Raw genomic sequence first — 22,212 nt, forward strand, 5'->3', positions numbered from 1 at the left:
TAGAGGGCCTGTTGTGTACCAGGCATTCTGTCTGTAATCTTCACAAAAGCCCTAAGAAGTAAATGTTATCCCCATCTTACAGACCAGAAACAGGCTCAGAAGGGTTAGTGGCCCAATAATATAATACATAACTCTTTAAGTTGCAGTGACTGGTTCAGTCTGGCCCTAAATCCTCACTGATTCCACTCTGCTCTTCAAACTCTAGCATGAGAGCTCGTAGTGTTACAGTGTGTGTATGAGCCATAACTTAATAAACTGTTTATTTTTTTCTGTTTGACATTAGGTTATTTTCAGTTGAACTCTTTCTCTTACCTTTCCTAACCAGAAAACCGTGAACTTACAATTTATTTTTCTTTTAATAAATATGCTTTTCCATTGTATGTATGTGTGTGTATGTATTATGACATTAAATGAACATTTTTAAACCTCTGTTTTTGCATATTACTGTTACGTACATTTTACATGCAATCAAAACGCCTTTTTCAAATGGAGTTATTTAACTGTTTTTATATAGTTGTTTGAAATAGTTTATTTCTAGTTGCAAAGAATCATAGCTTGTTTTTTTTTTTTTTTTTTAATTGGCATTTATTGATAGGTACATACAATTCAAGGAAAAGGGAAAGGGAAGTCGCTCAGTCGTGTCCGACTCTTTGCGACCCTGTGGACCGTAGCCTACCAGGCTCCTCTGTCCATGGGATTCTCCAGGCAAGAATACTGGAGTGGTTTGCCATTTCCTTCTCCATATAGCTTGTGTTTTAAAAGCTACTTTGTTTTTTTTAATTCGTAATACATTTTGTTATGAATTGAAAATAACCTCTTTAAATCCTCTTATTTTTTGTTAAACTTAATATTTGACGTCGATTAGTTTATATTTTTCTAGCCAAACTTAGTAACTTTAACTGTTTTAGAAAGACAAGAGTTTTTCCTTCTTTGATAGAAATTCTATATTTTGTGATAAAGTAATGCTTGGCCTAGAGGCAAATTAAGAAGGGATACAAATTTTCCAGGCAGTTGACTCTTTAATAACTCTGTTTCTTTGCTATTCACTGTTTGATTTCTGGGAGTGTCACCTTGTTTTGTTTTGTAGGTCTGGGACCTGCGCCAAAATAAGCTGACCTACACAATGAGAGGTCATGCAGATTCAGTGACTGGCCTGAGTTTAAGTTCTGAAGGCTCTTACCTCTTGTCCAATGCAATGGACAATACAGGTAACTTTGGAAAAGAAAGCTCTCCATGTCAGTCACTGTAGGCCCTAAATAAATGGGCATTAGGTGCTGGAAATATGTGCTGGGGTAAAAGAGAGTCCAAGGAAAGAGCCCAGGATGGCTTGCAGGTGTCCACCAGGGCAATTAGGAAAACAGGTTATAATAGAAAAAGCTTTAGAAGAGATGGTCAAGAAGCCAGGATGATAGTCCCAAATCTTCCATCTAATCCCTGAGCATCTTTACACGTAGCATTTGTTCTTTCTGGGCATCAGTTTCTATACTGATAATGTAAGAGAATTAGATTTTACTTTTCAAGCCCATTTCAGTCTGTTACGCTGTGAATCCAAGGCTGTGGATTCAAGCATGGCACAAAAAAACTTGTAGGGATTAGTTTATTGAGAAAGATGAGAGTCTGAAGATCCATCCAAGGCAGTTCTCTAGCATTTTCAGAGAGTACCAAGCTCAGATGATCAGCAAACCTATTGATATCTCAGTTGTACTCTTTCTGCCAGTCTGTCTTCCCTCCCTACTCCAAAAGCATTGATGTGACAAGAGGTCCTCATTAAAACACCTCAATATTCTGGATTTACACTAACACACTTGTCCTTTCTTCACTTGTTTTTGAATTATTGGGTGGGAGGATGTGTTTTCCATAGCAGAAAAGGAAGATGACATCTTGGATTATATATTTTTTGGAAATGCCCCTCTGGTATACTAAAATGTTTTCACTAACATTTTGTCACAAAAACTGCCTAACACTCAAAGTGAAGTGAAAGTCACTCGGTGGTGTCCGACTCTGCGACCCCATGGACTGTACAGTCCATGGAATTCTCTAGGCCAGAATGGTGGAGTAGGTAGCCTTTCCCTTGTCCAGGGAATCTTCCCAACCCAGGGACTGAACCCAGGTCTCCCACATTGCAGGCAGATTCTTTACCAGCTGAGCCACAAGGGAAGCCCAAGAATACTGGAGTGGGTAGCCTATCCCTTCTCCAGGGGATCTTCCCAACCCAGGAATCAAACCAGGATCTCCTGCTTTGCAGGCAGATTTTTTTCCACTGAGCTATCAGGGAAGCCCAGCACTCAAAGGGTGCTCAATAAATACTTGCTGAATGAATGAACAGCCTTGCCTTCTGGCTATATTCTCAGCTGAATAGCAAACTTTCATATGTAGTTTCCCTTTTTATGCCTGTTGACTTCAAGGATTGTTGGCTTTTTTCCCATACTCAAGTAAAATGACATCACTCAAATTTCACTGTACATTTAGCTTTAGTTAACAATGGCTGTGGCCACTGCTTACTGTGAGTATTTATATCCTATTTCAGTAGATTTTCGATTGTCTTAATTCTAGCATTGTTTGTTATAAGGAAAGGTAAAGAAAGTGAAGTCGCTCAGTCGTGTCCGACTCTTTGTGACCCGATGGACTGTAGCCTACCAGGCTGCTCCGTCCATGGGATTTTCCAGGCAAGAATACTGGAGTGGGTTGCCATTTCCTTCTCCAGGGGATCTTCCCAACCCAGGGATCAAACCTGGGTCTCCTGCATTGTAGGCAGTCTGGGCCACCAGGGAAGTCACTGTAAGGAAAGGTGAGATTCCCTAAATGGTTATTAAAATGAAAATAAAAATTTCTCATTATAGGTATATAATAAAAATTACAAATTCTTTTTGTTTATTATTTATCACCGACAATCTTAAAGCCCTTTCATTTATCATATTATATGACCTTTAAGATATTCCTGTTTTTTAAAAAAAGAGCAAGTGGCATTCTCATTTTACAAAGGCACCCAAAGCACAGAGAATCTCACTATTTTCCTTATATTTTCCCCATATATATATATATATAGCAGAGCTAGAATTGGATTCAAAGTTCACTTTTTCTATATTGGCCTTGTTTACAATTAAACTGTCAGATTTTCCTGTGAGCATAATTGGAAAAGCGTAGTCCTGAGTTTGATTTTTATAGATTGATTGTCACAGTAGTCAGTGGTGGTTAGATTGTCATGTTGAAACTTTGCTAGATGTGACTCAGGATTGGCAGAGTAATCATTTGCAAAATGTTTTGTTGAAATCAGTATCACACTCAACTACTTTCTGTTGCAAATCCCCAGCAGTGTGTTTGACATTTTCCTTTCCTACCTTCTCAGTTTTCCTCTGTGTCCTTAGTCCCTGTTAATGGAACTTGGATGCATTTCATTCCCATTAGAAAAAGAAAAAAGGCTTATCAAGTAGCATTGTACCATGTTGGTCTTTCTCCACCCAGGAAATAGCATCTGTCATTGACATGATACTGATTTCAGCTGGGTTCTCAGGAGGCCGCTGTCTAATAACTGTTTTGTTTCGTTTGTTTGAATTTGCAGTGCGGGTCTGGGATGTCCGGCCATTTGCTCCCAAAGAGCGGTGTGTGAAGATATTTCAAGGAAATGTGCACAACTTTGAAAAGGTGACTGCTGCATGGCAGAGGAATTTTACTGTCCATTTGATTCAAAGAAACATTTAAGATGATGCTAAGGATATAGAGAGCAATAGTTCTACTGAGAAGGAGCAGCATACCAGTATAACACTTTTGTCCATTAAAACTGCTCTTGCCAGAAATAAAACTGACAGCAGCATAGGCAAGAAGGCAATCACATAGGCAGATAGTGATGGAATCCTCAAATTTAGGACTTCCCACTTCAACAAGATGCTTCTGTCTTCTTAATTTTTTGGGAACTTTGACTCTCACAGGTCAGTGTTCCATATGGGACTCAGACTCCCATGGCTGCTACCCAGATGACCTCCCTCACCCAGTGACCAGCTATTAGAGTCCTGAGATATGTCCCTTCCCTCAGTAAGAACCACAGGCCAAGCTCTGAGAGACTGAAATTTTTCCTAAACTATCAGATGAACTCTTCAAAGCAGCTTTTCCTCCAGACAGTTTGTTAATATAGACTAATGTTTTCCTTTTGAGAACCCATTAAGGTTCAGTTTCACTGAATCTTTTATTTGATTTAAGAATCAAAGAATTTTATTTAAAGATAAATCAAATTTTATCTTTTGTTAGAATTGATTTTATTTTTATTTTCCTTCAAGATAAACAAAAAATTTAATGGGGATCCAGATAAATGAGCAGAAGCCCCCATTTGTAGGCAGAACAAAATTTTATAGCCAGGTCCACTGTTAATTTACTATAAATTAAGCAGCTTCTCAGTTGGTTTTTATATGTTTTGAAATATATCAAAATAGGCTGTCTTGAGCCACAGAATGTAAGACAATTGTTGATTATATGTTACAGAGAATAATTAAAACTCTGCTCAAGAGGGGGAGTTCTCTAGCAGTCCCGTGATTAAGACTCCGCAGTTCCACTGAGGGGAGCACAGGTTCATTCCCTGGTCAAGGAACTGAGATTCTGCAGGCCACGTAGCACAGCCCAAAAAAACAGAACAAAAAACTGTACTTAAGAATTTAAAGTCTCTTAGTGATACTATAGCCTAATAAAGAGGGGTACATACATTTGGTACATTATTGTATTCATTGGATTCCTGCCTATTCATCATTATAGAATCTTCTGAGATGTTCTTGGTCACCTGATGGAAGCAAGATAGCAGCTGGCTCAGCTGACAGGTAAGGATTACTAGCCGTGAGGTAAAGAATGATGTGGCTATGCAGGGATCTTCTCATGTTTAATACATTAAGTGCCAGTACTGAGCCAGAGCAGACATCGAGTTATAGCTGTACTCAGAGATGAAGCTGTATGTAGTGCAGTCTGAAGGGTTTCAAGATCATGTGGACAAATACATCATTTCTACCCTCTTTGGATACATTTTAAACCTGGAAGGTAAACAGTTTTTTTGGTTGTTAGATTGCCTTTGCCAGTGAAATAAAATTCAGACTCCTAATCTGGCTCCAGTTCCCTTCATGAGATTCTTCTGCCATGCTTCAGTTCATTCACATACATGTTATGTTATTACATACTCCTCCCCCACCATCAGTCACCACAGTGCTTCATTCACATGGAACAACTCCTGTTCTTACATCCCTTCTGCCTCCTCCATTATCCAAACTCCTATATCTCCCTAGTAATCTACCTATATTGTATCTATAAACTTACCTGGCCCCCTCTCTCCCTTACCTATTGGGCATTACTAATTGCTCTCTTTCTGGGTTGTAGTCACGTTATATACACCTAACCTTTATTAGCAGTCATTTCATCTTACAGTAAGACAAACATAGTGGGGCAACCCCTACTAAATTATTTGCTCCTAGAGATCAGGGAATGAATCTTACTCATCTCTGAATCCAGGGCAGTGCTTGACCTATTCTAAGCAATATTGCATGAATGAATTCCTAGCTCAAGGATGGTCAGATTTTGCCCTGCATATCAGCTCAGCTATTAGTAATAACTGACTATGTTGGGGATGATTCAGAGCTGGGTCTGAGTTCAGTGGGAAAAGTGTCAGGATTACTTGGTGAGGGTGTGGCAGAATGTGGGCTAGATATTTTCCAACGCTGAGCTGAATCAGTTTAAACTGCCTGAGGAATTAAATGATGAATGAGAAACAGAGAAGGTAGAGAATTCTTCAGTGAGATGCTATTTTATTTGGTATGCCTACGGTGACCTAATTTGGGAGGGAGTCAGAATCGGAGAAGGCAATGGCACCTCACTCCAGTACTCTTGCCTGGAAAATCCCATGGACGGAGGAGCCTGGTGGGCTGCAGTCCATGGGGTCGCTAGGAGTTGGACACGACTGAGCAACTTCACTTTCACTTTTCCCTTTCATGCACTGGAGAAGGAAATGGCAACCCACTCCAGTATTCTTGCCTGGAGAATCCCAGGGACGGGGGAGCCTGGTGGTCTGCCATCTGTGGGGTCGCACAGAGTCGGACATGACTGAAGCGACTTAGCAGCAACAGCAGCAGATATTGAATAGGGATGTTCAAGTTCCCAGGCTTTTGGGCCACAGTGTGGGATGGTAAATAACGACGAGGCCCTGGGGACATACCTGGAGGCCCAGTGGCTAAGACTCTGCTCCCAATGCAGGAGGCCTGGGTTCGATCCCTGGTCGAGGAACTGGATCCCACATGCCACAACTAAAGATCCCTCGTGTCACAACCGAGACCTGGCACAGACAAATAAATAAGAATGACTATTTTATTTAAAAAAAAAGAAAATGACAAGGCCCTCGGGTGGCAGACTCTGGGTTTAGCTCCCATTGGCAAACATTGTTAGCCCTCTTCTGCTTAATCCCATCTTTCTCCCAACTTAGAGATTTTCATGCTACTCAACGAAAACAGGCATCACCCTATAAGCAGTAAGCCTTTCCCAGGCTAGCTTGGGCTTTCAGCATATTCTGGAGTTTTCTCCTGCTTGGAGCTCTAGCACAACCATAAAGAAGCCTCACTTTGATCTGTCCCACACCTGACTTGTGAACAATTCTAAATATACCCGAAGATTCCAGAATCCACTTTTTTTCCTGGTGTGTTTAATGCTGGGGGAAAATGGGTGAATATTTGAATATTTTATGGCGGGGGAAAGGACCCAGGTAAAACTGTGCCACGTTGCTGGTTTGAGTCCTGGTGGTTTAGCGGGTTACCTTGAAGAGGGAATCTAAAGGATTTTTCAGTTGCCAGGTTTCTAAAGAAGACCTTGAAAAACAGGTCCACAGCTCAGCTGTCTTACATTCTGCCAGAGTAAGAACCATTCTAAGTATTTGTACATGATTTTCAGCAGAGATGTATCTCTCCTATGTGATTAAGCTTTTAAATGCTATCTACCTAGCTGTTCTGAGCAGTTTGTTTCTGACACTGGCTCTTTCTAGCTTTCAGTGTCCTCTCTTCCCTCTTTCCCTCCCCACTGTTCCTTTAAACCTTGCATGTGGAAGCACAGCTCTGGTCTAGGGAAAAGCCTGTCTGTCTACCTGCTGAGGGTTGGCCACATTTCACAGGCCACCTCACCAATTAGCCTGAAGTCAACAAGCGCTCTGTTACATAAGGAGCCTGATTCCTGCCGAATGTTGCCATTCCAGAATAAGGAGAGGATAAGGCCCCTCTAAATTTAGCATCTAATTGGCAGCTATGGAAAGTGAGGCCTTAAAGTAAACCCTTGGAGATCTGGGCTTCTGCTGGCTTTTATGTGCCTGGATAATGTACCCTTCTCAGAAAACTGCTTTTCAGGTTGGCCTGAATTTGGCAAATTTCTCCTCCCTACTTGCAGTTTCACCTAGCTCCTCCTGTTCAGATTTGAAACCTTTCAAGAGTTCCTATCAAGGACTATGAAATGACTGGTCAGTCTCTGCTGTGAGTTATTTATTCAGCATATTGATTTCATGTGATTCTGTTTTGATAACAATTTATTCATCATAGCAATAGCTATCATTAATTCTGTGTGCTGGGCACTTTCAATATATTATTTCATTATTTCTCTCAACCACGCTGTGAGATCAACATCGTCTCCATCATTACTCTATCACTTGTCTAAGAAAAGAGATCCTCAGAGAAGTTAAATAAATGTCTCAAGGCTACTTAGCTATTAAATAGTTGAATTGAGGCTTGAACCCAAAACTTAACACACTTTTTCACTATGCCACATAGCCTCAGCTAGATTAATGAGGACAGTTAACTGTGTGTGGCAAGAAAGACACTAGGGAAAACCTGAGCATTAGAGCCAAGGAGTCTGTAGACAGACAGGGTTCCCTCTCTTCCACCTTGCATGTAGTTTTTATTTACTTCCTATGGAGCCTAAACCTTGTGAGCTATACAAGTTAAGAAGGGATAGAACTCAAGAAGTTCTTTTTTTTTTTTTTTTTTCTTCATTTTAAACTAAAAATGTAATGTTCAGAACCAGGCATTTTATAGTCATGTACTGATGAGAGTACCCTTTTAGGTGTTGATTGAACCAAACAAATATGTGAATAATTGGTATAACCTGTTTGAAGATCATCAGCCTTTTAAATTTACCAGCAGATTTTTTTTGCATGGTCATATGAAGATAATATCTATTTATTTTACCTTCAGCTTAAAATGACCCAAGCAAGGCTGAAGATCAAAGAAACTTCTTTTGGCAGGGGTAGAGGGAGTGAGAGGTGGCAGAGGACACAAGGCATTTGAAGGTGGTAAGAGAAAGGAGAGTACTGGAATATATATTAAGAATGTTAATTTTAATTCTACCACTGAGCCGCTGATGAACTGTGTAACCTTGGAGAAGTCACTATACCTTAGTTTTCTTTTCTGTAGAATAAGCCAATATCTGTTGGCCCTTTCCCGTGCTAGAATTCAGTATTCTTTCTGCCCATGAATTCAGTGCAAGATCTGGATCGAGTGTATATTTGGATTTTGTTTATGTAATGCAGAAATTTCCTGTCCCTTCTCTGGATTTTGTGATTTGAATACAATACTAAGAAGTTCAGGTCAGTCTACAAGCTGGTCTCCCAACCTGCCACGAGTTAGATTACGTTTAAGACATTCCTAGGTGCATATGAAGTTAACTACACCCTAGTTATATTGGGTGCTCTTTTTTATTAAAAATATGTATTTATTTATGGCTGCATCGGGTCTTAGTGGCAGCACTCGGGATCTTTCATTGTGGCATGTGGGCTTCTTTCTAGTGGTGGCACACAGGCTCAGTAGTTGCAGCAGCGTATGGGATCTTAGTTGCCTGACCAGGAATTGAGCCCATGGTCCCGGCATTGGACGGTGGATTCTTAACCACTGGACCACCAGGGAAGTCCCCAGGTGCTCTTTAAAGATTTCTCTGTGGGAGCTGTAGGAAAAACCATTTGTCTGTCTTCTGTATGATCTTTCCTACTTCAGAAGCTTGTCTTGGAAAATACCAGTGATTTAGCTATTCCTATTTCTCCACTCAGTTGCTCATGGCCAGGATCCATACCTTATTTATAATCTATATTCCTAGTTTCTAAACATCAGAGCACAGTTCAATAAGTATGGAGTGACTAAATAAAAGATTGCTTCCACTTCCCTTAAAAAGCCATAGTTCTTCCTTACCCTCAGTTCCAGGATGCCTTAGCCTTGCTCTTCATGATATTTGCAGGTTTGTCTACGTCTGGGATACCACAAGCAGGAGGATTTTATATAAGCTACCAGGCCATGCTGGCTCCATCAATGAAGTGGCTTTCCACCCCGATGAACCCATCAGTAAGTCTGTCCTGACTGGGAGTTTACTTGCTTCAGGTCTCTGATTCAGTGATATAGTTATATATCTAGATATATCTATGATTCATAGATATAGTGATATATCTATGATTCAGGATAAAAGAATGATGTTTCTTAATGTTCAGATATAAACTGGAACTTAACTTACCTTTTATTGCCTAGCTAAGCTAAACAATGGGACTTGAATTTTTGAGAAAATGTAACTTTTTCCAGGCCTAACAATAACAAGCAGAAGCACATTTACAAAATGACTGACATAGACATTGATTCTTGTCTTCTAGAATGACTGAGAAGATCTTTTTCTTAAGGCTTGACTGACAAGGAAAATCAGGATTTAGACCCTGATAGTGTATATTTCCCATAGCACGATCCACCCTCAGGGTTTTGAAAGAATTCAGATTGAAAAGCCAAGCTATAGTTTCCTGTGAATGGTGATTAGGAGGAGGGGAATTTAAGCTAAATCCAGTTGCTGTTTTATACCGAAATTGCCTCTTGACATAAGAGCCCTTAAACACCAAGTCTCCTTGAGCCTTCATTATTTCCAGTTATCTTCTCTGTTCTCTTCACCTCAGTTCTCTCAGCATCCAGTGACAAGAGACTATATATGGGGGAGATTCAGTGAAGATATGGAATGGAAAACTCCACAAGACTGCTTGACCCTGAGACCTCAGACAGCATAAGTGGCATCAAATGATGTCCAAGACAGCCTCCTCCCTTCAGATGAAGATTGTTAGTAGCAAGAAATGAGGAGGAGGTAGCCATGTTCCAAACCACCAGTGTCCCAGTTCACCAGGATGACTAAGGCAAGCTTCCAGTGGCCTCATAAAACCACCTGCCAGATTTCAGGGATTGTTTGATTTTTTCCTTTTTTTTTTTTTTTCAAATAAGTTTTCTTCAAAAGGACAGACATTGGTTGGTTCGTCATTTCCTATTTCCTAATCCAGGCTGAAGACAGCGAATGTGACTGAAATGTATTTGTCGGGGTTTTTTTTTTTTTAGTTCAATAACTTGTATGATATTTTCTTTCTTTGTTTCTCTGACTCATTTTGTATTAAAAGCCAACTAGATGCCTTTTTACAGGAGCCATGTGGATTGAAATTGTTGCTGTCTTTTCTCTGAGGCTTGACCACTATAAATCTGAGAGCATGGTGTGACCAGGGGATACATACAATCCACTTAAACTTCCGAGAAGCTGAACATGGTCTGTATCTACACTGCCAAAAGCACTTTTCTGAGCAGCAATCCCTATCCTCAGGTTTCCTGAAATGGGCAGATTTGCAGCATTCTCAGCCGGTAGCGATAGCATTGGCTGGAACAGCTCAATTCAAAAGGAATATGAGAAGGCTTCCCTGGTGATCCAGTGGTTAAGAATTCTCCTTGCAACGCAGGGGATACCAATTCCATCCCTGGTCTGGGAGGATCCCACTTGCCACGGAGTAGCTAAGCCTGTGCACCACAACTGCTGAAGCCCACACGCTTAGAGCCCATTCTCCACAACAGAAAAAGCCACCACAATGACGAGCCAGTGCACCACAACTAGAGAGTAGCCCCCGCTCTCTGCACCTAGAGAAAGCCTGCATGTAGCAACCAAGACCCAGTGCAACCAAAAATAAATAAATCTTTTTAAAAAATTGGTGCTACTGAGCCATGACATTGTCTAAGACTTAGTTACTTTCTACCCCCACGGCAGGTGACTGCTGTCTCTGGATGGCAGGGTGACTATGCCCAGCATACAAAAACCAGCACTAATGAAGCCCATCTGGCACTGGGGACTGGGGTCTTCTTTTCTGAAGCTCCTGTCTCAATACAGAGGTCTTCACACCTCCAACCTGTTCTGAACATGTTTGGTTTTATACTTGTAGCTCACAAACTGAATCATCTATTTATCTTAAGTTAGAGGATGAGGTTTTTGGAATCTTAGTTCCCCAACAAGGGGTTGGACTCATGCCCCCCTGCAGTGGAAGCGCAGTGTCTTAACCACTGAACCATCAGGGAAGACCAAAAAGAGGATAGTTTTAAGTGAGCGTATGTTCAAGATTTCACTCGTTAATGAAGCAACCAGCAGGGTGATAAACCTGTCAAACCAATTACTTCTAATACAGAGAATAAAGTACACTGGAAACAGAAACCACTTTATTGTTTCTGAGAGTTAAGGGGGTTTCACAGATTATGTGATTATGCTTAGTTTGGGACTTAGAGCCTGAGTAGTAGGACTTTGCCAGGTGGGCATAAAACATGTGCATTCTAAGAAACAGCAGGCACCAGTTTGAAAGCTTGGTGTGTTTTATGAACCAAAAGAACTTCAGCATGGTTAGCGGTGGGGAGTTGCAAAGTTAAGTAGGAGCCACATCCTGGAGAGCTTGTATTTCATGTAATTGATCTTACAGGTTGAGGTTTCCTCAAGTGTATTCCACAGAACACTGTTTCCCAGGTATGTTAGAAACATTGGGCATAAAGATGCCATGCTGAAATGAGTTCAGGAACACTTGGTTAAATAAAGTGAAACAGGTTTCTTTACTTCAGGAATGCTTAGAACATTAAGTATGGAGGCATCGCCAAAAGGAACAGTGACTCAGATTTCAGTTGTGAGCAATAATTATATGTATGGTTATGCCTTTTACCAGAAGAGACTTGGCCAAAAATGGTTTGCAAGTTACTTCTCACACCTCTGTCACAATCACAGGTTACTCCCTAATCCCTAGTCTACATACCTCAGAATTAGTTCAGTTCCCTCCACCCGCCTTCATCTTTCTTGGCTTGGGGTAAAACAAGACTTGAACCTCGACCATGCTCTTTTACAAGCCTACCAGTCCCTTGAGAGGTTGGCAGTGATTGGGAAGAACCAAGGCCCTGGAGACTTCAAGGGCTTTCCTCTAACCTTAGCCTCTTCACTCCTCTCAAGAGCCTTCTTCAAAGGCTGGGTAGAAGCCATTAGCAGGAAACAGCAGCACCACTTAGAATTTGTAGGGAGTAGAGGCCCTAGCCTGGGGAATAAAGTTTTGAGTGTAAAAACATCCTTAGAGGGTGCAAATTCTATTCTCACTTTGGGAGAGATAGATTGCTCCCAAATGAGTAATGGCATCTCTGGTTTTCAGTTAATTTCCCTTTATGACTTCCACAGTCTCTGGCACTTAATACCATTGGCACTTAAACAGCCAAATCTTTTTTTCACTGAGTGGTTAAATTTTGTGAGCTGAATTGTCAGGGAGGTGGATTTGGACAGGTTAGGGCTCTTCACAGTTGCTTCTTCACAACAAAATTAGAGAGTTATTTGTTTATCCTGATAGACCTAAAATCTGCTGCTTGTTAATATCTCAAGATGTGTGGATAGGAAAGTGAGATAAGAGAGAGCTCTGAGCACTTTGGGGCTGCAGGCAGTTGAACCTTAGGGATAGGCCATTGGAATTAGGACAGTATTTCTCCTTACAAGAGATTTTACCTGCATCCCAGAACAGAAGGCGCCAGACTTAAAAGACAGTCCCTATTCCTGTGGGACCAGATAAACCCAGATCTGACCTCTGAGCCTGCCCTCTGCCCTCTGGTCAATTGTCTCTAAATTGCAAACCCATAATAATCCTTCAAAATAATAGCCCCGGATGGGCATCCAGCCTCTCTACACCAACCCTGAACTATCTCAAACTCCTCCTTTCTGGGCTTCAACTTCTTTTCTTCACTTGCCTCTGTAACTCGCCTACACTCTTAGATTCTTCTCTAGTTTATATCCTCTAGAGCAGTAGTTATCAACTCTGCAGTTTTGCTGCCGAAGGGACATTTTCAGTGTCTGGGGACATTTTCAGTCCATCACAGCTGGAGGGACACTATGTACATCTAGTGAGTAGAGGCCAGAGATGCTCAAAGAAGTAGGTGCTTAGGACTTCCCTGGTGGTCCAGCGGTCAAGAGTCCGCCTGCCAAAGCAGGGAACATGGGTTTGATACCGAGTCAGGGAAGATTGTACAGGCCTGTCGGGTAACAAACCTGTGCACCGCAGCTACTGAGCCCTTGCGCCTGGAGCCCAAGTTCCACAAGCAGAGAAGCCACTGCAGTGAGAAGCTGGGGCAAAGAAGAGTAGCCCTGACTTGCCGAAACTAGAGAAAGCCCAAGGAATACCCAGCACAGCCAGAAAAATACATAAGTATACAAATAAACGTTTTTTATTTTTTAAAAAAAAGTAGATTCTCCAAAATGTCATTAGTGACGCTGTTGAGAAACCCTGCTCTAGAGCCATGATTATGATTCTCAAACTATGGTCTCAAATATTAACATCAGCATCTCCCCAGAATGTACTAGAAGTGCAAACTCAAGAGCTCTGCCTGAGACCTACAGAATCAGAAACTTTAGGGTTAGAAGGTGTTCAGCAATCTGATTTAACAAGTCCTCCAGGTGACTTTCCTGGTGGCTCAGATAGTAAAGCGTCTGCTTACAATGCGGGAGACCCAGGTTTACTCCCTGGGTTGGGAAAATCTCCTGGAGAAGGAAATGGCAACCCACACCAGTACTCTTGCCTGGAAAATCCCATGGATGGAGGAGCCTGGTAGGCTACAGTCCATGGGGTCACAAAGAGTCGGACACGACTGAGTGACTTCACTTTCACTTTCCAGGTGATTCTCTAGTGGTAAAGAACCCTCCTGCCAATGTAGAAGACATAAAAGACGAGTTCTGTCCCTGGGTCGGGAAGATCCCCTGAAGGAGGGCATGGCAACCCACTCCAGTATTCTTGCCTGAGGAATCCCCATGGACAGAGGAGCTTGGCGAGGAGCTTGGCGGGCTACACTCCATAAGACTGCAGAGTAGGACACGACTGAAGCGACTTAACATGCACACACCAGGTGATTCTGATGCAAGTTTCAGAACCACTGCCATAGTCTCAGAAAGTTTTCATCTTTCCTGGGAGAGCCATCAAGACTTCTCCTGTTTACTGAGTGATAGTTGTCTTTGACTATGTAACTGTTCTTTTTGGCTTACGTGGTTTATCTCACTTGTTATATTTGGGACAAAACTTTCAAAGAAGAGGAGTAACAGCTAAGACCAACCAGCTGATAAGTGGCAAAGCCAAGACCTAAAACCAACTGGAAATCTTACCTTATCACCGCAGTGTAGGCCTTGGTGACTTTTAACCTTGAATGCACATTAGAAGCAACTTGTTCAGTTGCTCAGTCATGGCTGACTTTGCGACCCCACGGACTACAGCACGCCAGGCTTCCCTGTCCTTCATCATCTCCTGCAATTTGTTCAGACTCATATCCATTGAGTCAGTGATGCCATCCAACCATCTCATCCTCTTTCATCCCCTTCTCCTGCCTTCAATCTTTCCCAGCATCAGGGTCTTTACCAATGAGTCAGCTCTTCACATCAGGTGGCCAAAGTGGTGGAGAGTCAGTTTCAGCATCAGTCCTTCCAATGAATATTCAGGACTGATTTCCTTTAGGATTGACTGGTTTGATCTCCTTGCTCTCCAAGGGACTTTCAATAGTCTTCTCCAGCACCACAGTTCAAAGGCATCAATTATTTGATGCTCGGCCCTTTTTATTGTCCAGCTCTCACATCCATACACGACTACTGGAAAAAGCATGGCTTTGATTGTATGGTTCTTGGTAGGCAAAGTAATGTCTCTGCTTTTTAATACACTGTCTAGGTTTGTCATTGCTTTTCTTCCAAGGAGCAAGCGTCTTTTAGTTTCATGGCTGCAGTTACCATCTGATTTTGGAGCCCAGGAAAAGTAAGTCTGTCACTGTTTCCATTGTTTCCCCATCTATTTGCCATCAAGTGATGGGACCGGATGCCATGACCTTAGTTTTTTGAATGTTGAATTTTAAGCCAGCTTGTTCACTCTCCACCTTCATCAAGAGGCTCTTTAATTCCTCTTTGCTTTCTGTCATAAGGGGTGGGGAATGGGTGAATTTAATTCAGATGACCATTATATCTAACCGTGGACAAGAATCCCTTAGAAGAAAAGGAGTAGCCCTCATAGTCAACAAAAGAGTCCAAAATGTAGTACTTGGGTGCAATCTCAAAAACAACAGAATGATCTTGATTGGTTTCCAAGGCAAACCATTCGATACCACAGTAATCCAGATCTATGCCCCAACTACCAATGCCGAAGAAGCTGAAGCTGAACGGTTCCTTGAAGACCTACAAGACCTTCTAGAACTAACACCAAAAAGAGATGTCCCTTTCATCAGAGGGGACTGGAATGTAAAAGAGAACTCAAGAGATACCTGGAGTACAAAATGAAGCAGTGGTGGTGATGGTTTAGTCACTAAGTTGTATCTGACTCTTGCAACCCCATGGACTATAGCCTGCCAGGCTCCTCTGTCCATGGGATTCTCCAGGCAAGAATACTGGAGTGGGTTGCCATTTCCTTCTCCAGGGATCTTCCTGAGCCAGGAATCAAATCCAGGTCTCTTGCATTGCAGGCAGACTCTATCAACTGAGCTATGAGGTAAGCCCAAAATGAAGCAGGGCGAAGTCTAACAGAGTTTTGCCAAGAGAACGCGCTGGTCATAGCAAACACCCTCTTCCAACAATACAAGAGATGACTCTACACATGGACATCACCAGATGGTCAATAAGATTGATTATATTCTTTGTAGCCGAAGATGGAGAACCTCTATACAATCAGCAAAAACAAGACTGGGAGATGACTGTGGCTGAGATCATGAACTCATTATTGCAAAGTTCAGACTTAAATTGAAGAAAGTAGGGAAAACCACTAGGCCATTCAGGTATGACCTAAATCACATCCCTTAGGATTATCCAGTGGAAGTGACAGATTCAAGACATTAGATCAGATAGAGTGCCTGAAGAACTATACACGGAGGCAATTTGTATGGCAATGATCAGTGATCAAATTGTAACACTGTACAGGATGTGATGATCAAAATCATCCCCAAAAAAGAAATGCAAAAAGGCAAAATGGTTGTCTGAGGAGGCCTTACAAATAGCTGAGAAAAGAAGAGAAGTTAAAGGCAAAGGACAAAAGGAAATATATACCCATCTGAATGCAGAGTTCCAAAGAATAGCAAGGAGAGATAAGAAAGTCTTCCTCAGTGATCAGTGCAAAGAAATAGAAGAAAACAGTAGAATGGGAAAGACTAGAGATCTCTTCAAGGAAATTAGAGATACTAAGGGAACATTTCATGCAAAGATGGGTACAGTAAAGGACAGAAACGGTATGGACCTAACAGAAGCAGACAATATTAAGAAGAGGTGGCAAGAATACACAGAAGAACTAGACCAAAAAAGGTCTTAATGTCCTGGATAATCACAATGGTGTGATCACTCACCTAAAGTCGGACATCCTGGAATGTGAAGTCAAGTGGGCCTTAGGAAGCATCACTAGGATAAAAGCTAGTGGAGGTGATGGAATTCCAACTGAGCTCTTTCAAATCCTGAAAGATGATGCTGTGAAAGTGCTGCACTCAATATGCCAGCAAATTTGGAAAACTCAGCAGTGGCCACAGGACTGGAAAAGGTCAGTTTTCATTCCAGTCCCAAAGAAGGGCAATGCCAAAGAATGTTCAAACTACTGCATACCTGCACTAATTTCACATGCTAGCAAAGTAATACCCAACATCTTCAAGCTATACTTCAACAATATATGAACCTAGAACTTCCAGATATTCAAGCCTGGTTTAGAAAAGACAAAGGAACCAGAGACCAAGTAAGCTGAAACTTACAAGTTTGGCCAGGAAGCAGAAGTTGATCCACTGTGGTCATCTCTGTCTAATTGACTATTAGGCAGAAACAGTCAATTGGAAATTGGCTTTGTGCAGAAAAATGACCTGTGACTTTCTTCCAAAGTATAGCTTCCAAAAGTACTAGAGCCAGAAAAGACTTTACAGGTACTTAGGTCATCTAATCCAACCTCATTTGCAGGAGAAACTGAAAATATATCCTTTACACAAGGTCACATGCGAATTAAGTTAGAGATTTTGCTCATTCAGGAAACATTAATTCAACAGGCCTCTGTGGTGGGCCCTGTGCTATGCCCTGAGAATACAGAAATGACTGAGTCATAGCCTCATCTTTGAAGAGTCACAGGGCAGAACAGTGGGGAGAGAAACAAAAATCACGGCTTCTCAAACTTATCCACATAAATGCCTTAATGGCAGAGGAGAATGAACTGGAGCAGGAATGAAGAACTCCTAAAATTAATAACTTTGAAATTTCACCTTAAGTCTACAAAAATGTATGATTTTCCCCCTCAACTTTTAAAAAAGTTCTGGACATAAAAATTGAAATATTAAATAGTATATATGTATGTTCCACCTAGATTCAATAATCTCTTCTGGTAGCTTTGAAATATATATATACTGCCATGTGTAAAATAGATGGCTAGTGGGAAGTTGCTGAATAACACAGGGAGCTCAGCTTGGTGCTCTGTGATAACCTAGAGAGGTAGAATAGGGAGGGGGTGGCTCAGGAGGGAAGGGATATATGTATACTTATGACTGCTTCATGCTGTGGTACCACAGAAACCAAAACAACATTGTAAAGCAATTATCTGTCAATTAAACAAATTTTTTTAAAAAACCTCCAATGACTGTTGAAAGTAAGATGCAGTCATCATAATTCTTTACTCCCAGATATCCCTAAATACTCCAGTAGGTATCTCCTGAAAACATTCTCTTTCATAGCCACAATACAATTACCAAATCTAAGAAAATTAACAGCAATTCCATAATATCATCTAATGATCATATTAAAATTTCTCCATTAAAGTATCTTTTATAGCTAATTTTTCAATCCAGAATCAATCAAGTTTTATGCTTTTGGGCATTCTATCTCTCCAATGTCTCTTAATCTAGAACATTCCCCCATATTTTTTCCCCAGTGAAACTGACTACTTAAATGTATATGATTTTGTAGGCTGCTTCATATTATAGCTGTGCTAGTTTTACAATAATGAATGTTTTAAATGAGGAACCAAGTAAAACTGGCACCCTGGGAAGATGTACCACATTTATGTCTGCTTTGTGTCTTCTCATGTTCTTCTTTTAGAAACAAATATAAATAAATTCAAATTCAGCCTAATACATACTGGCAGAGGTATGCCTGCAAACTAGGAGGCAGTGGCTATGGAGAACTTAGACAAGGTTTTACTGAGGAAATGATGCTTTAAATGAATCTTAAAGGAAGATGGGAAATTGAGGGGGAGAGATCCGACAGGGGGATTAAGTACCATCTGGGCAGCAGACCACACACTGGTGTAATCAAAAGTGACACACAGCACGTGGTGATGGTAACAGCATATTGGGGGAGTGACAGATGAGCAGAAACCTTGGAAAGTGTTGGAGTCAGACTGCAAAGAGTCTAAAAGCCAGGTGGGCAGCTCTAGGCTTCATTCTATGGGAAGGACATCTTTTTTGGGTGTTAGTTCTAAAAGGTCTCGTAGGTCTTCATAGAACCGTTCAACTTCAGCTTCTTCGGCGTTACTGGTCGGGGCATAGACTTGAATTACCATGATATTGAATGGTTTGCCTTGGAAACGAACAGAGATCATTCTGTCATTTTTGAGATTGCATCCAAGTACTGCATTTTGGACTCTTTTATTGACTCTGATGGCTACTCTATTTCTTCTAAGGGATTCCTGCCCACAGTAGTATATATAATGGTCATCTGAGTTAAATTCATCCATCCCAGTCCGTCTTAGTTTGCTGATTCCTCGAATGTTGATGTTCACTCTTATTTGACCACGTCCAATTTGCCTTGAGTCATGGACCTAACATTCCAGGTTCCTATGGAATATTGCTCTTTACAGCATCAGACCTTGCTTCTATCACCAGTCACATCCACAACTGGGTGCTGTTTTTGCTTTGGCTCCATCCCTTCATTCTTTCTGGAGTTATTTCTCCACTGATCTCCAGTAGCATATTGGGCACAGACTGACCTGGGGAGTTCATCTTTCAGTGTCCTATCTTTTTGCCTTTTCATACTGTTCATGGGGTTCTCAAGGCAAGAATACAGAAGTGGTTTGCCATGCGCTTCTCCAGTGGACCACATTCTGTCAGACCTCTCCACCATGACCCCTCCGTCTTGGGTGGCCCCACACGGCATGGTTTAGTTTCATTGAGTTAGACAAGGCTGTGGTCCGTGTGATCAGATGGCTAGTTTTCTGTGATTGTGGTTTCAGTCTGTCTGCCGTCTGATGCCCTCTCTCAATGCCTACCATCTTACTTGGGTTTCTCTACCTTGGACCTGGGATATCTCTTCACGGCTGCTCCAGCAAAGCGCAGCCACTGCTCCTTACCTTGGACGTGAGGTATCTCCTCACAACCGCCCCTCCTCACTTTGGACGTGGGGTAGCTCCTCGCCGCCACTCCTGTGCCGCGCAGCCTGTGCTCAAACTACCGCACAATTGCACTCATCTCACACACTAGTAAAGTAATGCTCAAAATTCTCCAAGCCAGGCCTCAACAATACGTGAACCGTGAACTTCCAGATGTTCAAGCTGGTTTTAGAAAAGGCAGGGGAACCAGAGATCAAATTGCCAACATTCGCTGGATCATAGAAAAAGCAAGAGAGTTCCAGAAAAACATCTATTTCTGCTTTATTGACTATGCCAAAGCCTTTGACAGTGTGGATCACAATAAACTGTGGAAAATTCTGAAAGAGATGGGAATACCAGACCATCTGACCTGTCTCTTGAGAAACCTGTATGCAGGTCAGGAAGCAACAGTTAGAACTGGACATGGAACAACAGACTGGTTCCAAATAGGAAAAGGAGTATGTCAAGGCTGTATGTTGTCACTCTGCTTATTTAACTTCTATGCAGAGTACATCATGAGAAACGCTGGGCTGAATGAAGCACAAGCTGGAATCAAGATTGCCAGGAGAAATATCAATAACCTCAGATATGCAGGTGACACCATCCTTATGGCAGAAAGTGAAGAAAAACTAAAAAGCCTCGTGATGAAAGTGAAAGAGGAGGGTGAAAAAGTGGTCTTAAAGCTCAACATTCAGAAGACTAAGATCATGGCATCCGGTCCCATCAATTCATGGCAAATAGATGGGGAAACAGTGGAAACAGTGGCTGACTTTATTTTTGGGGGCTCCAAAATCACTGCAGATGGTGACTGCAGCCATGAAATTAAAAGATGCTTACTCCTTGGAAGGAAAGTTATGACCAACCTAGACAGCATATTAAAAAGCAGAGACATTCCTTTACCAACAAAGGTCTGTATAGTCAAAGCTATGGTTTTTCCAGCAGTCATGTATGGATGTGAGAGTTGGACTATAAAGAAAGCTGAGCACCAAGGAATTGATGGGTTTGAAATGTGGTGTTGGAGAAGACTCTTGAGAATCCCTTGGACTGCAAGGAGATCCAACCCGTCCATCCTAAAGGAGATCAGTCCTGGGTGTTCATTGGAAAGACTGATGTTGAAGCTGAAACTCCAATCCTTTGGCCACCTGATGCAAAGAGCTGACTCATTTGAAAAGACCCTGATGCTAGGAAAGATTGAGGGCAGGAGGAGAGGGGGACAACAGAAGATGAGATGATTGGATGGCATCACCGACTCAGTGGACATGAGTTTGGGTAAACTCCGGGAGTTGGTGATGGACAGGGAGGCCTGGCATGCTGCGGTTCATGGGGTCACAAAGAGTCGGACATGACTGAGCAACTAAACTGAACTATGGGAAGGAAACCAGCAAAGGTCTCTTGGTACTCTGCATAGGAGGTCAGCCACACCTGAGGTTGCTTTTGGTTCTGGTATCCTCTCAGAAGATCATTATGGGAAACAAATTGTAGAATCCAGGGGAGATAGATGAGATCAGTATCTCAAATATCAGAAGGCTACCTTGGAAAAGAGAAAATGCTCTTATTCTGAGAAGCCTCAAAGTTTAGAGCCAAGACAAGTGGATTATAAGAAGGCAGATTTACACTCAACAAAGAAAGCAGCGGAGTCAGACCTGTCCACACACAGACTGGTGGAGAGGTCCTTCCTCTGGAGTGTACAAGTAGAAGCTGGGTGACCATTGACGGGAATGTCTGTGTTGTATTGATTTAGATGGTTAGAGCTGCTCATCAGAATCCCTGGGGGATATATTCTTAAAACACCTGTAACCAGGTCCCACCTGCAGAGATTTTGTTGGAGTTCAGCTGGTGTGGGCCCTGATCTAGATGCAGGTGGCCTGCACACTAATATTTGGGAGCCGCTCGATCAGGGGACCACTGTGGTCCTTTCCAACTCCACTGTTCTATGATTTGACATGTGGTTTACCTAAGATGGTAATTTTAGAGTTCAGTGAATTGTTTGCTGTGAAAGAATGTCTGGTTGAAGGCTTATGGAAAATGCTAAGGGATTGAGAATCCATCAGAGCATTTGGGACCTGCAGGAGGGGCCAGGCCTGAGCTGACCCCGTCTGTCTTCCTATCCCCAGTTGGCCCTTGGGCGAACTCAGCGCAGCGTAATAAAGGCCCAGGGACTTATGGAGCTGGTTGGAGAGGGCCTCCTGCCATCTCTCAATGTCCCCAGCTCAGCTGGCCTGAGGGCAGATTTTAACTGAAAGCCCTTGTGGCCTCTAAGGGCTACTGAAAAGGGAGATTAGTCTTGGCTGTTGGCAGATTCTGTGTTAGGCATTCTGGGCCCAGACAAGGAAAGTCAACTTTCTATAAGCTTTCCTGCCATCAGAGCTGTTTAGAGTTTCCTGACCTAGACCCTGCCTGTTCATGTACACCCTGTTCTTCCTCTTCCTTTTTTCTCAACCATCCTTTTCTTATCAGAGATTTTTCTTTTTTCCTCAGGAAATTGGTTGGCAAGGGGTGGTGATAGAAAGGAGGCAACAGGCAGTAAAAAGTATGTGTAGAAATCAAAGAGAAGGGATCATATCTGCAAAACACAACTTGCTGTTAAACACTTCTGT

At 42.1% G+C, this 22,212-nt stretch overlaps 1 protein-coding gene across 1 annotated transcript in view; it reads left to right on the top strand.

The window, feature by feature from the left end:
• SNRNP40 (small nuclear ribonucleoprotein U5 subunit 40) overlaps positions 1–10,429 on the top strand; it is a 39,005-nt gene extending 28,576 nt beyond the window's left edge. The window contains exons 6-10 of the mRNA XM_081586061.1: positions 1,088–1,208; positions 3,560–3,642; positions 4,741–4,802; positions 9,226–9,329; positions 9,920–10,429. Coding sequence (XP_081442187.1) covers positions 1,088–1,208; positions 3,560–3,642; positions 4,741–4,802; positions 9,226–9,329; positions 9,920–9,969 — 420 coding nt within the window. The 3' untranslated portion in view covers positions 9,970–10,429. The remainder of the gene's footprint in view (positions 1–1,087; positions 1,209–3,559; positions 3,643–4,740; positions 4,803–9,225; positions 9,330–9,919) is intronic.
• Positions 10,430–22,212: the final 11,783 nt, after the last annotated feature.

Source organism: Giraffa tippelskirchi, chromosome 3 (genome assembly GCF_054371585.1).
Source record: "Giraffa tippelskirchi isolate mGirTip1 chromosome 3, T2T-mGirTip1v1.2.pri, whole genome shotgun sequence".
Taxonomy (NCBI): domain Eukaryota; kingdom Metazoa; phylum Chordata; class Mammalia; order Artiodactyla; family Giraffidae; genus Giraffa; species Giraffa tippelskirchi.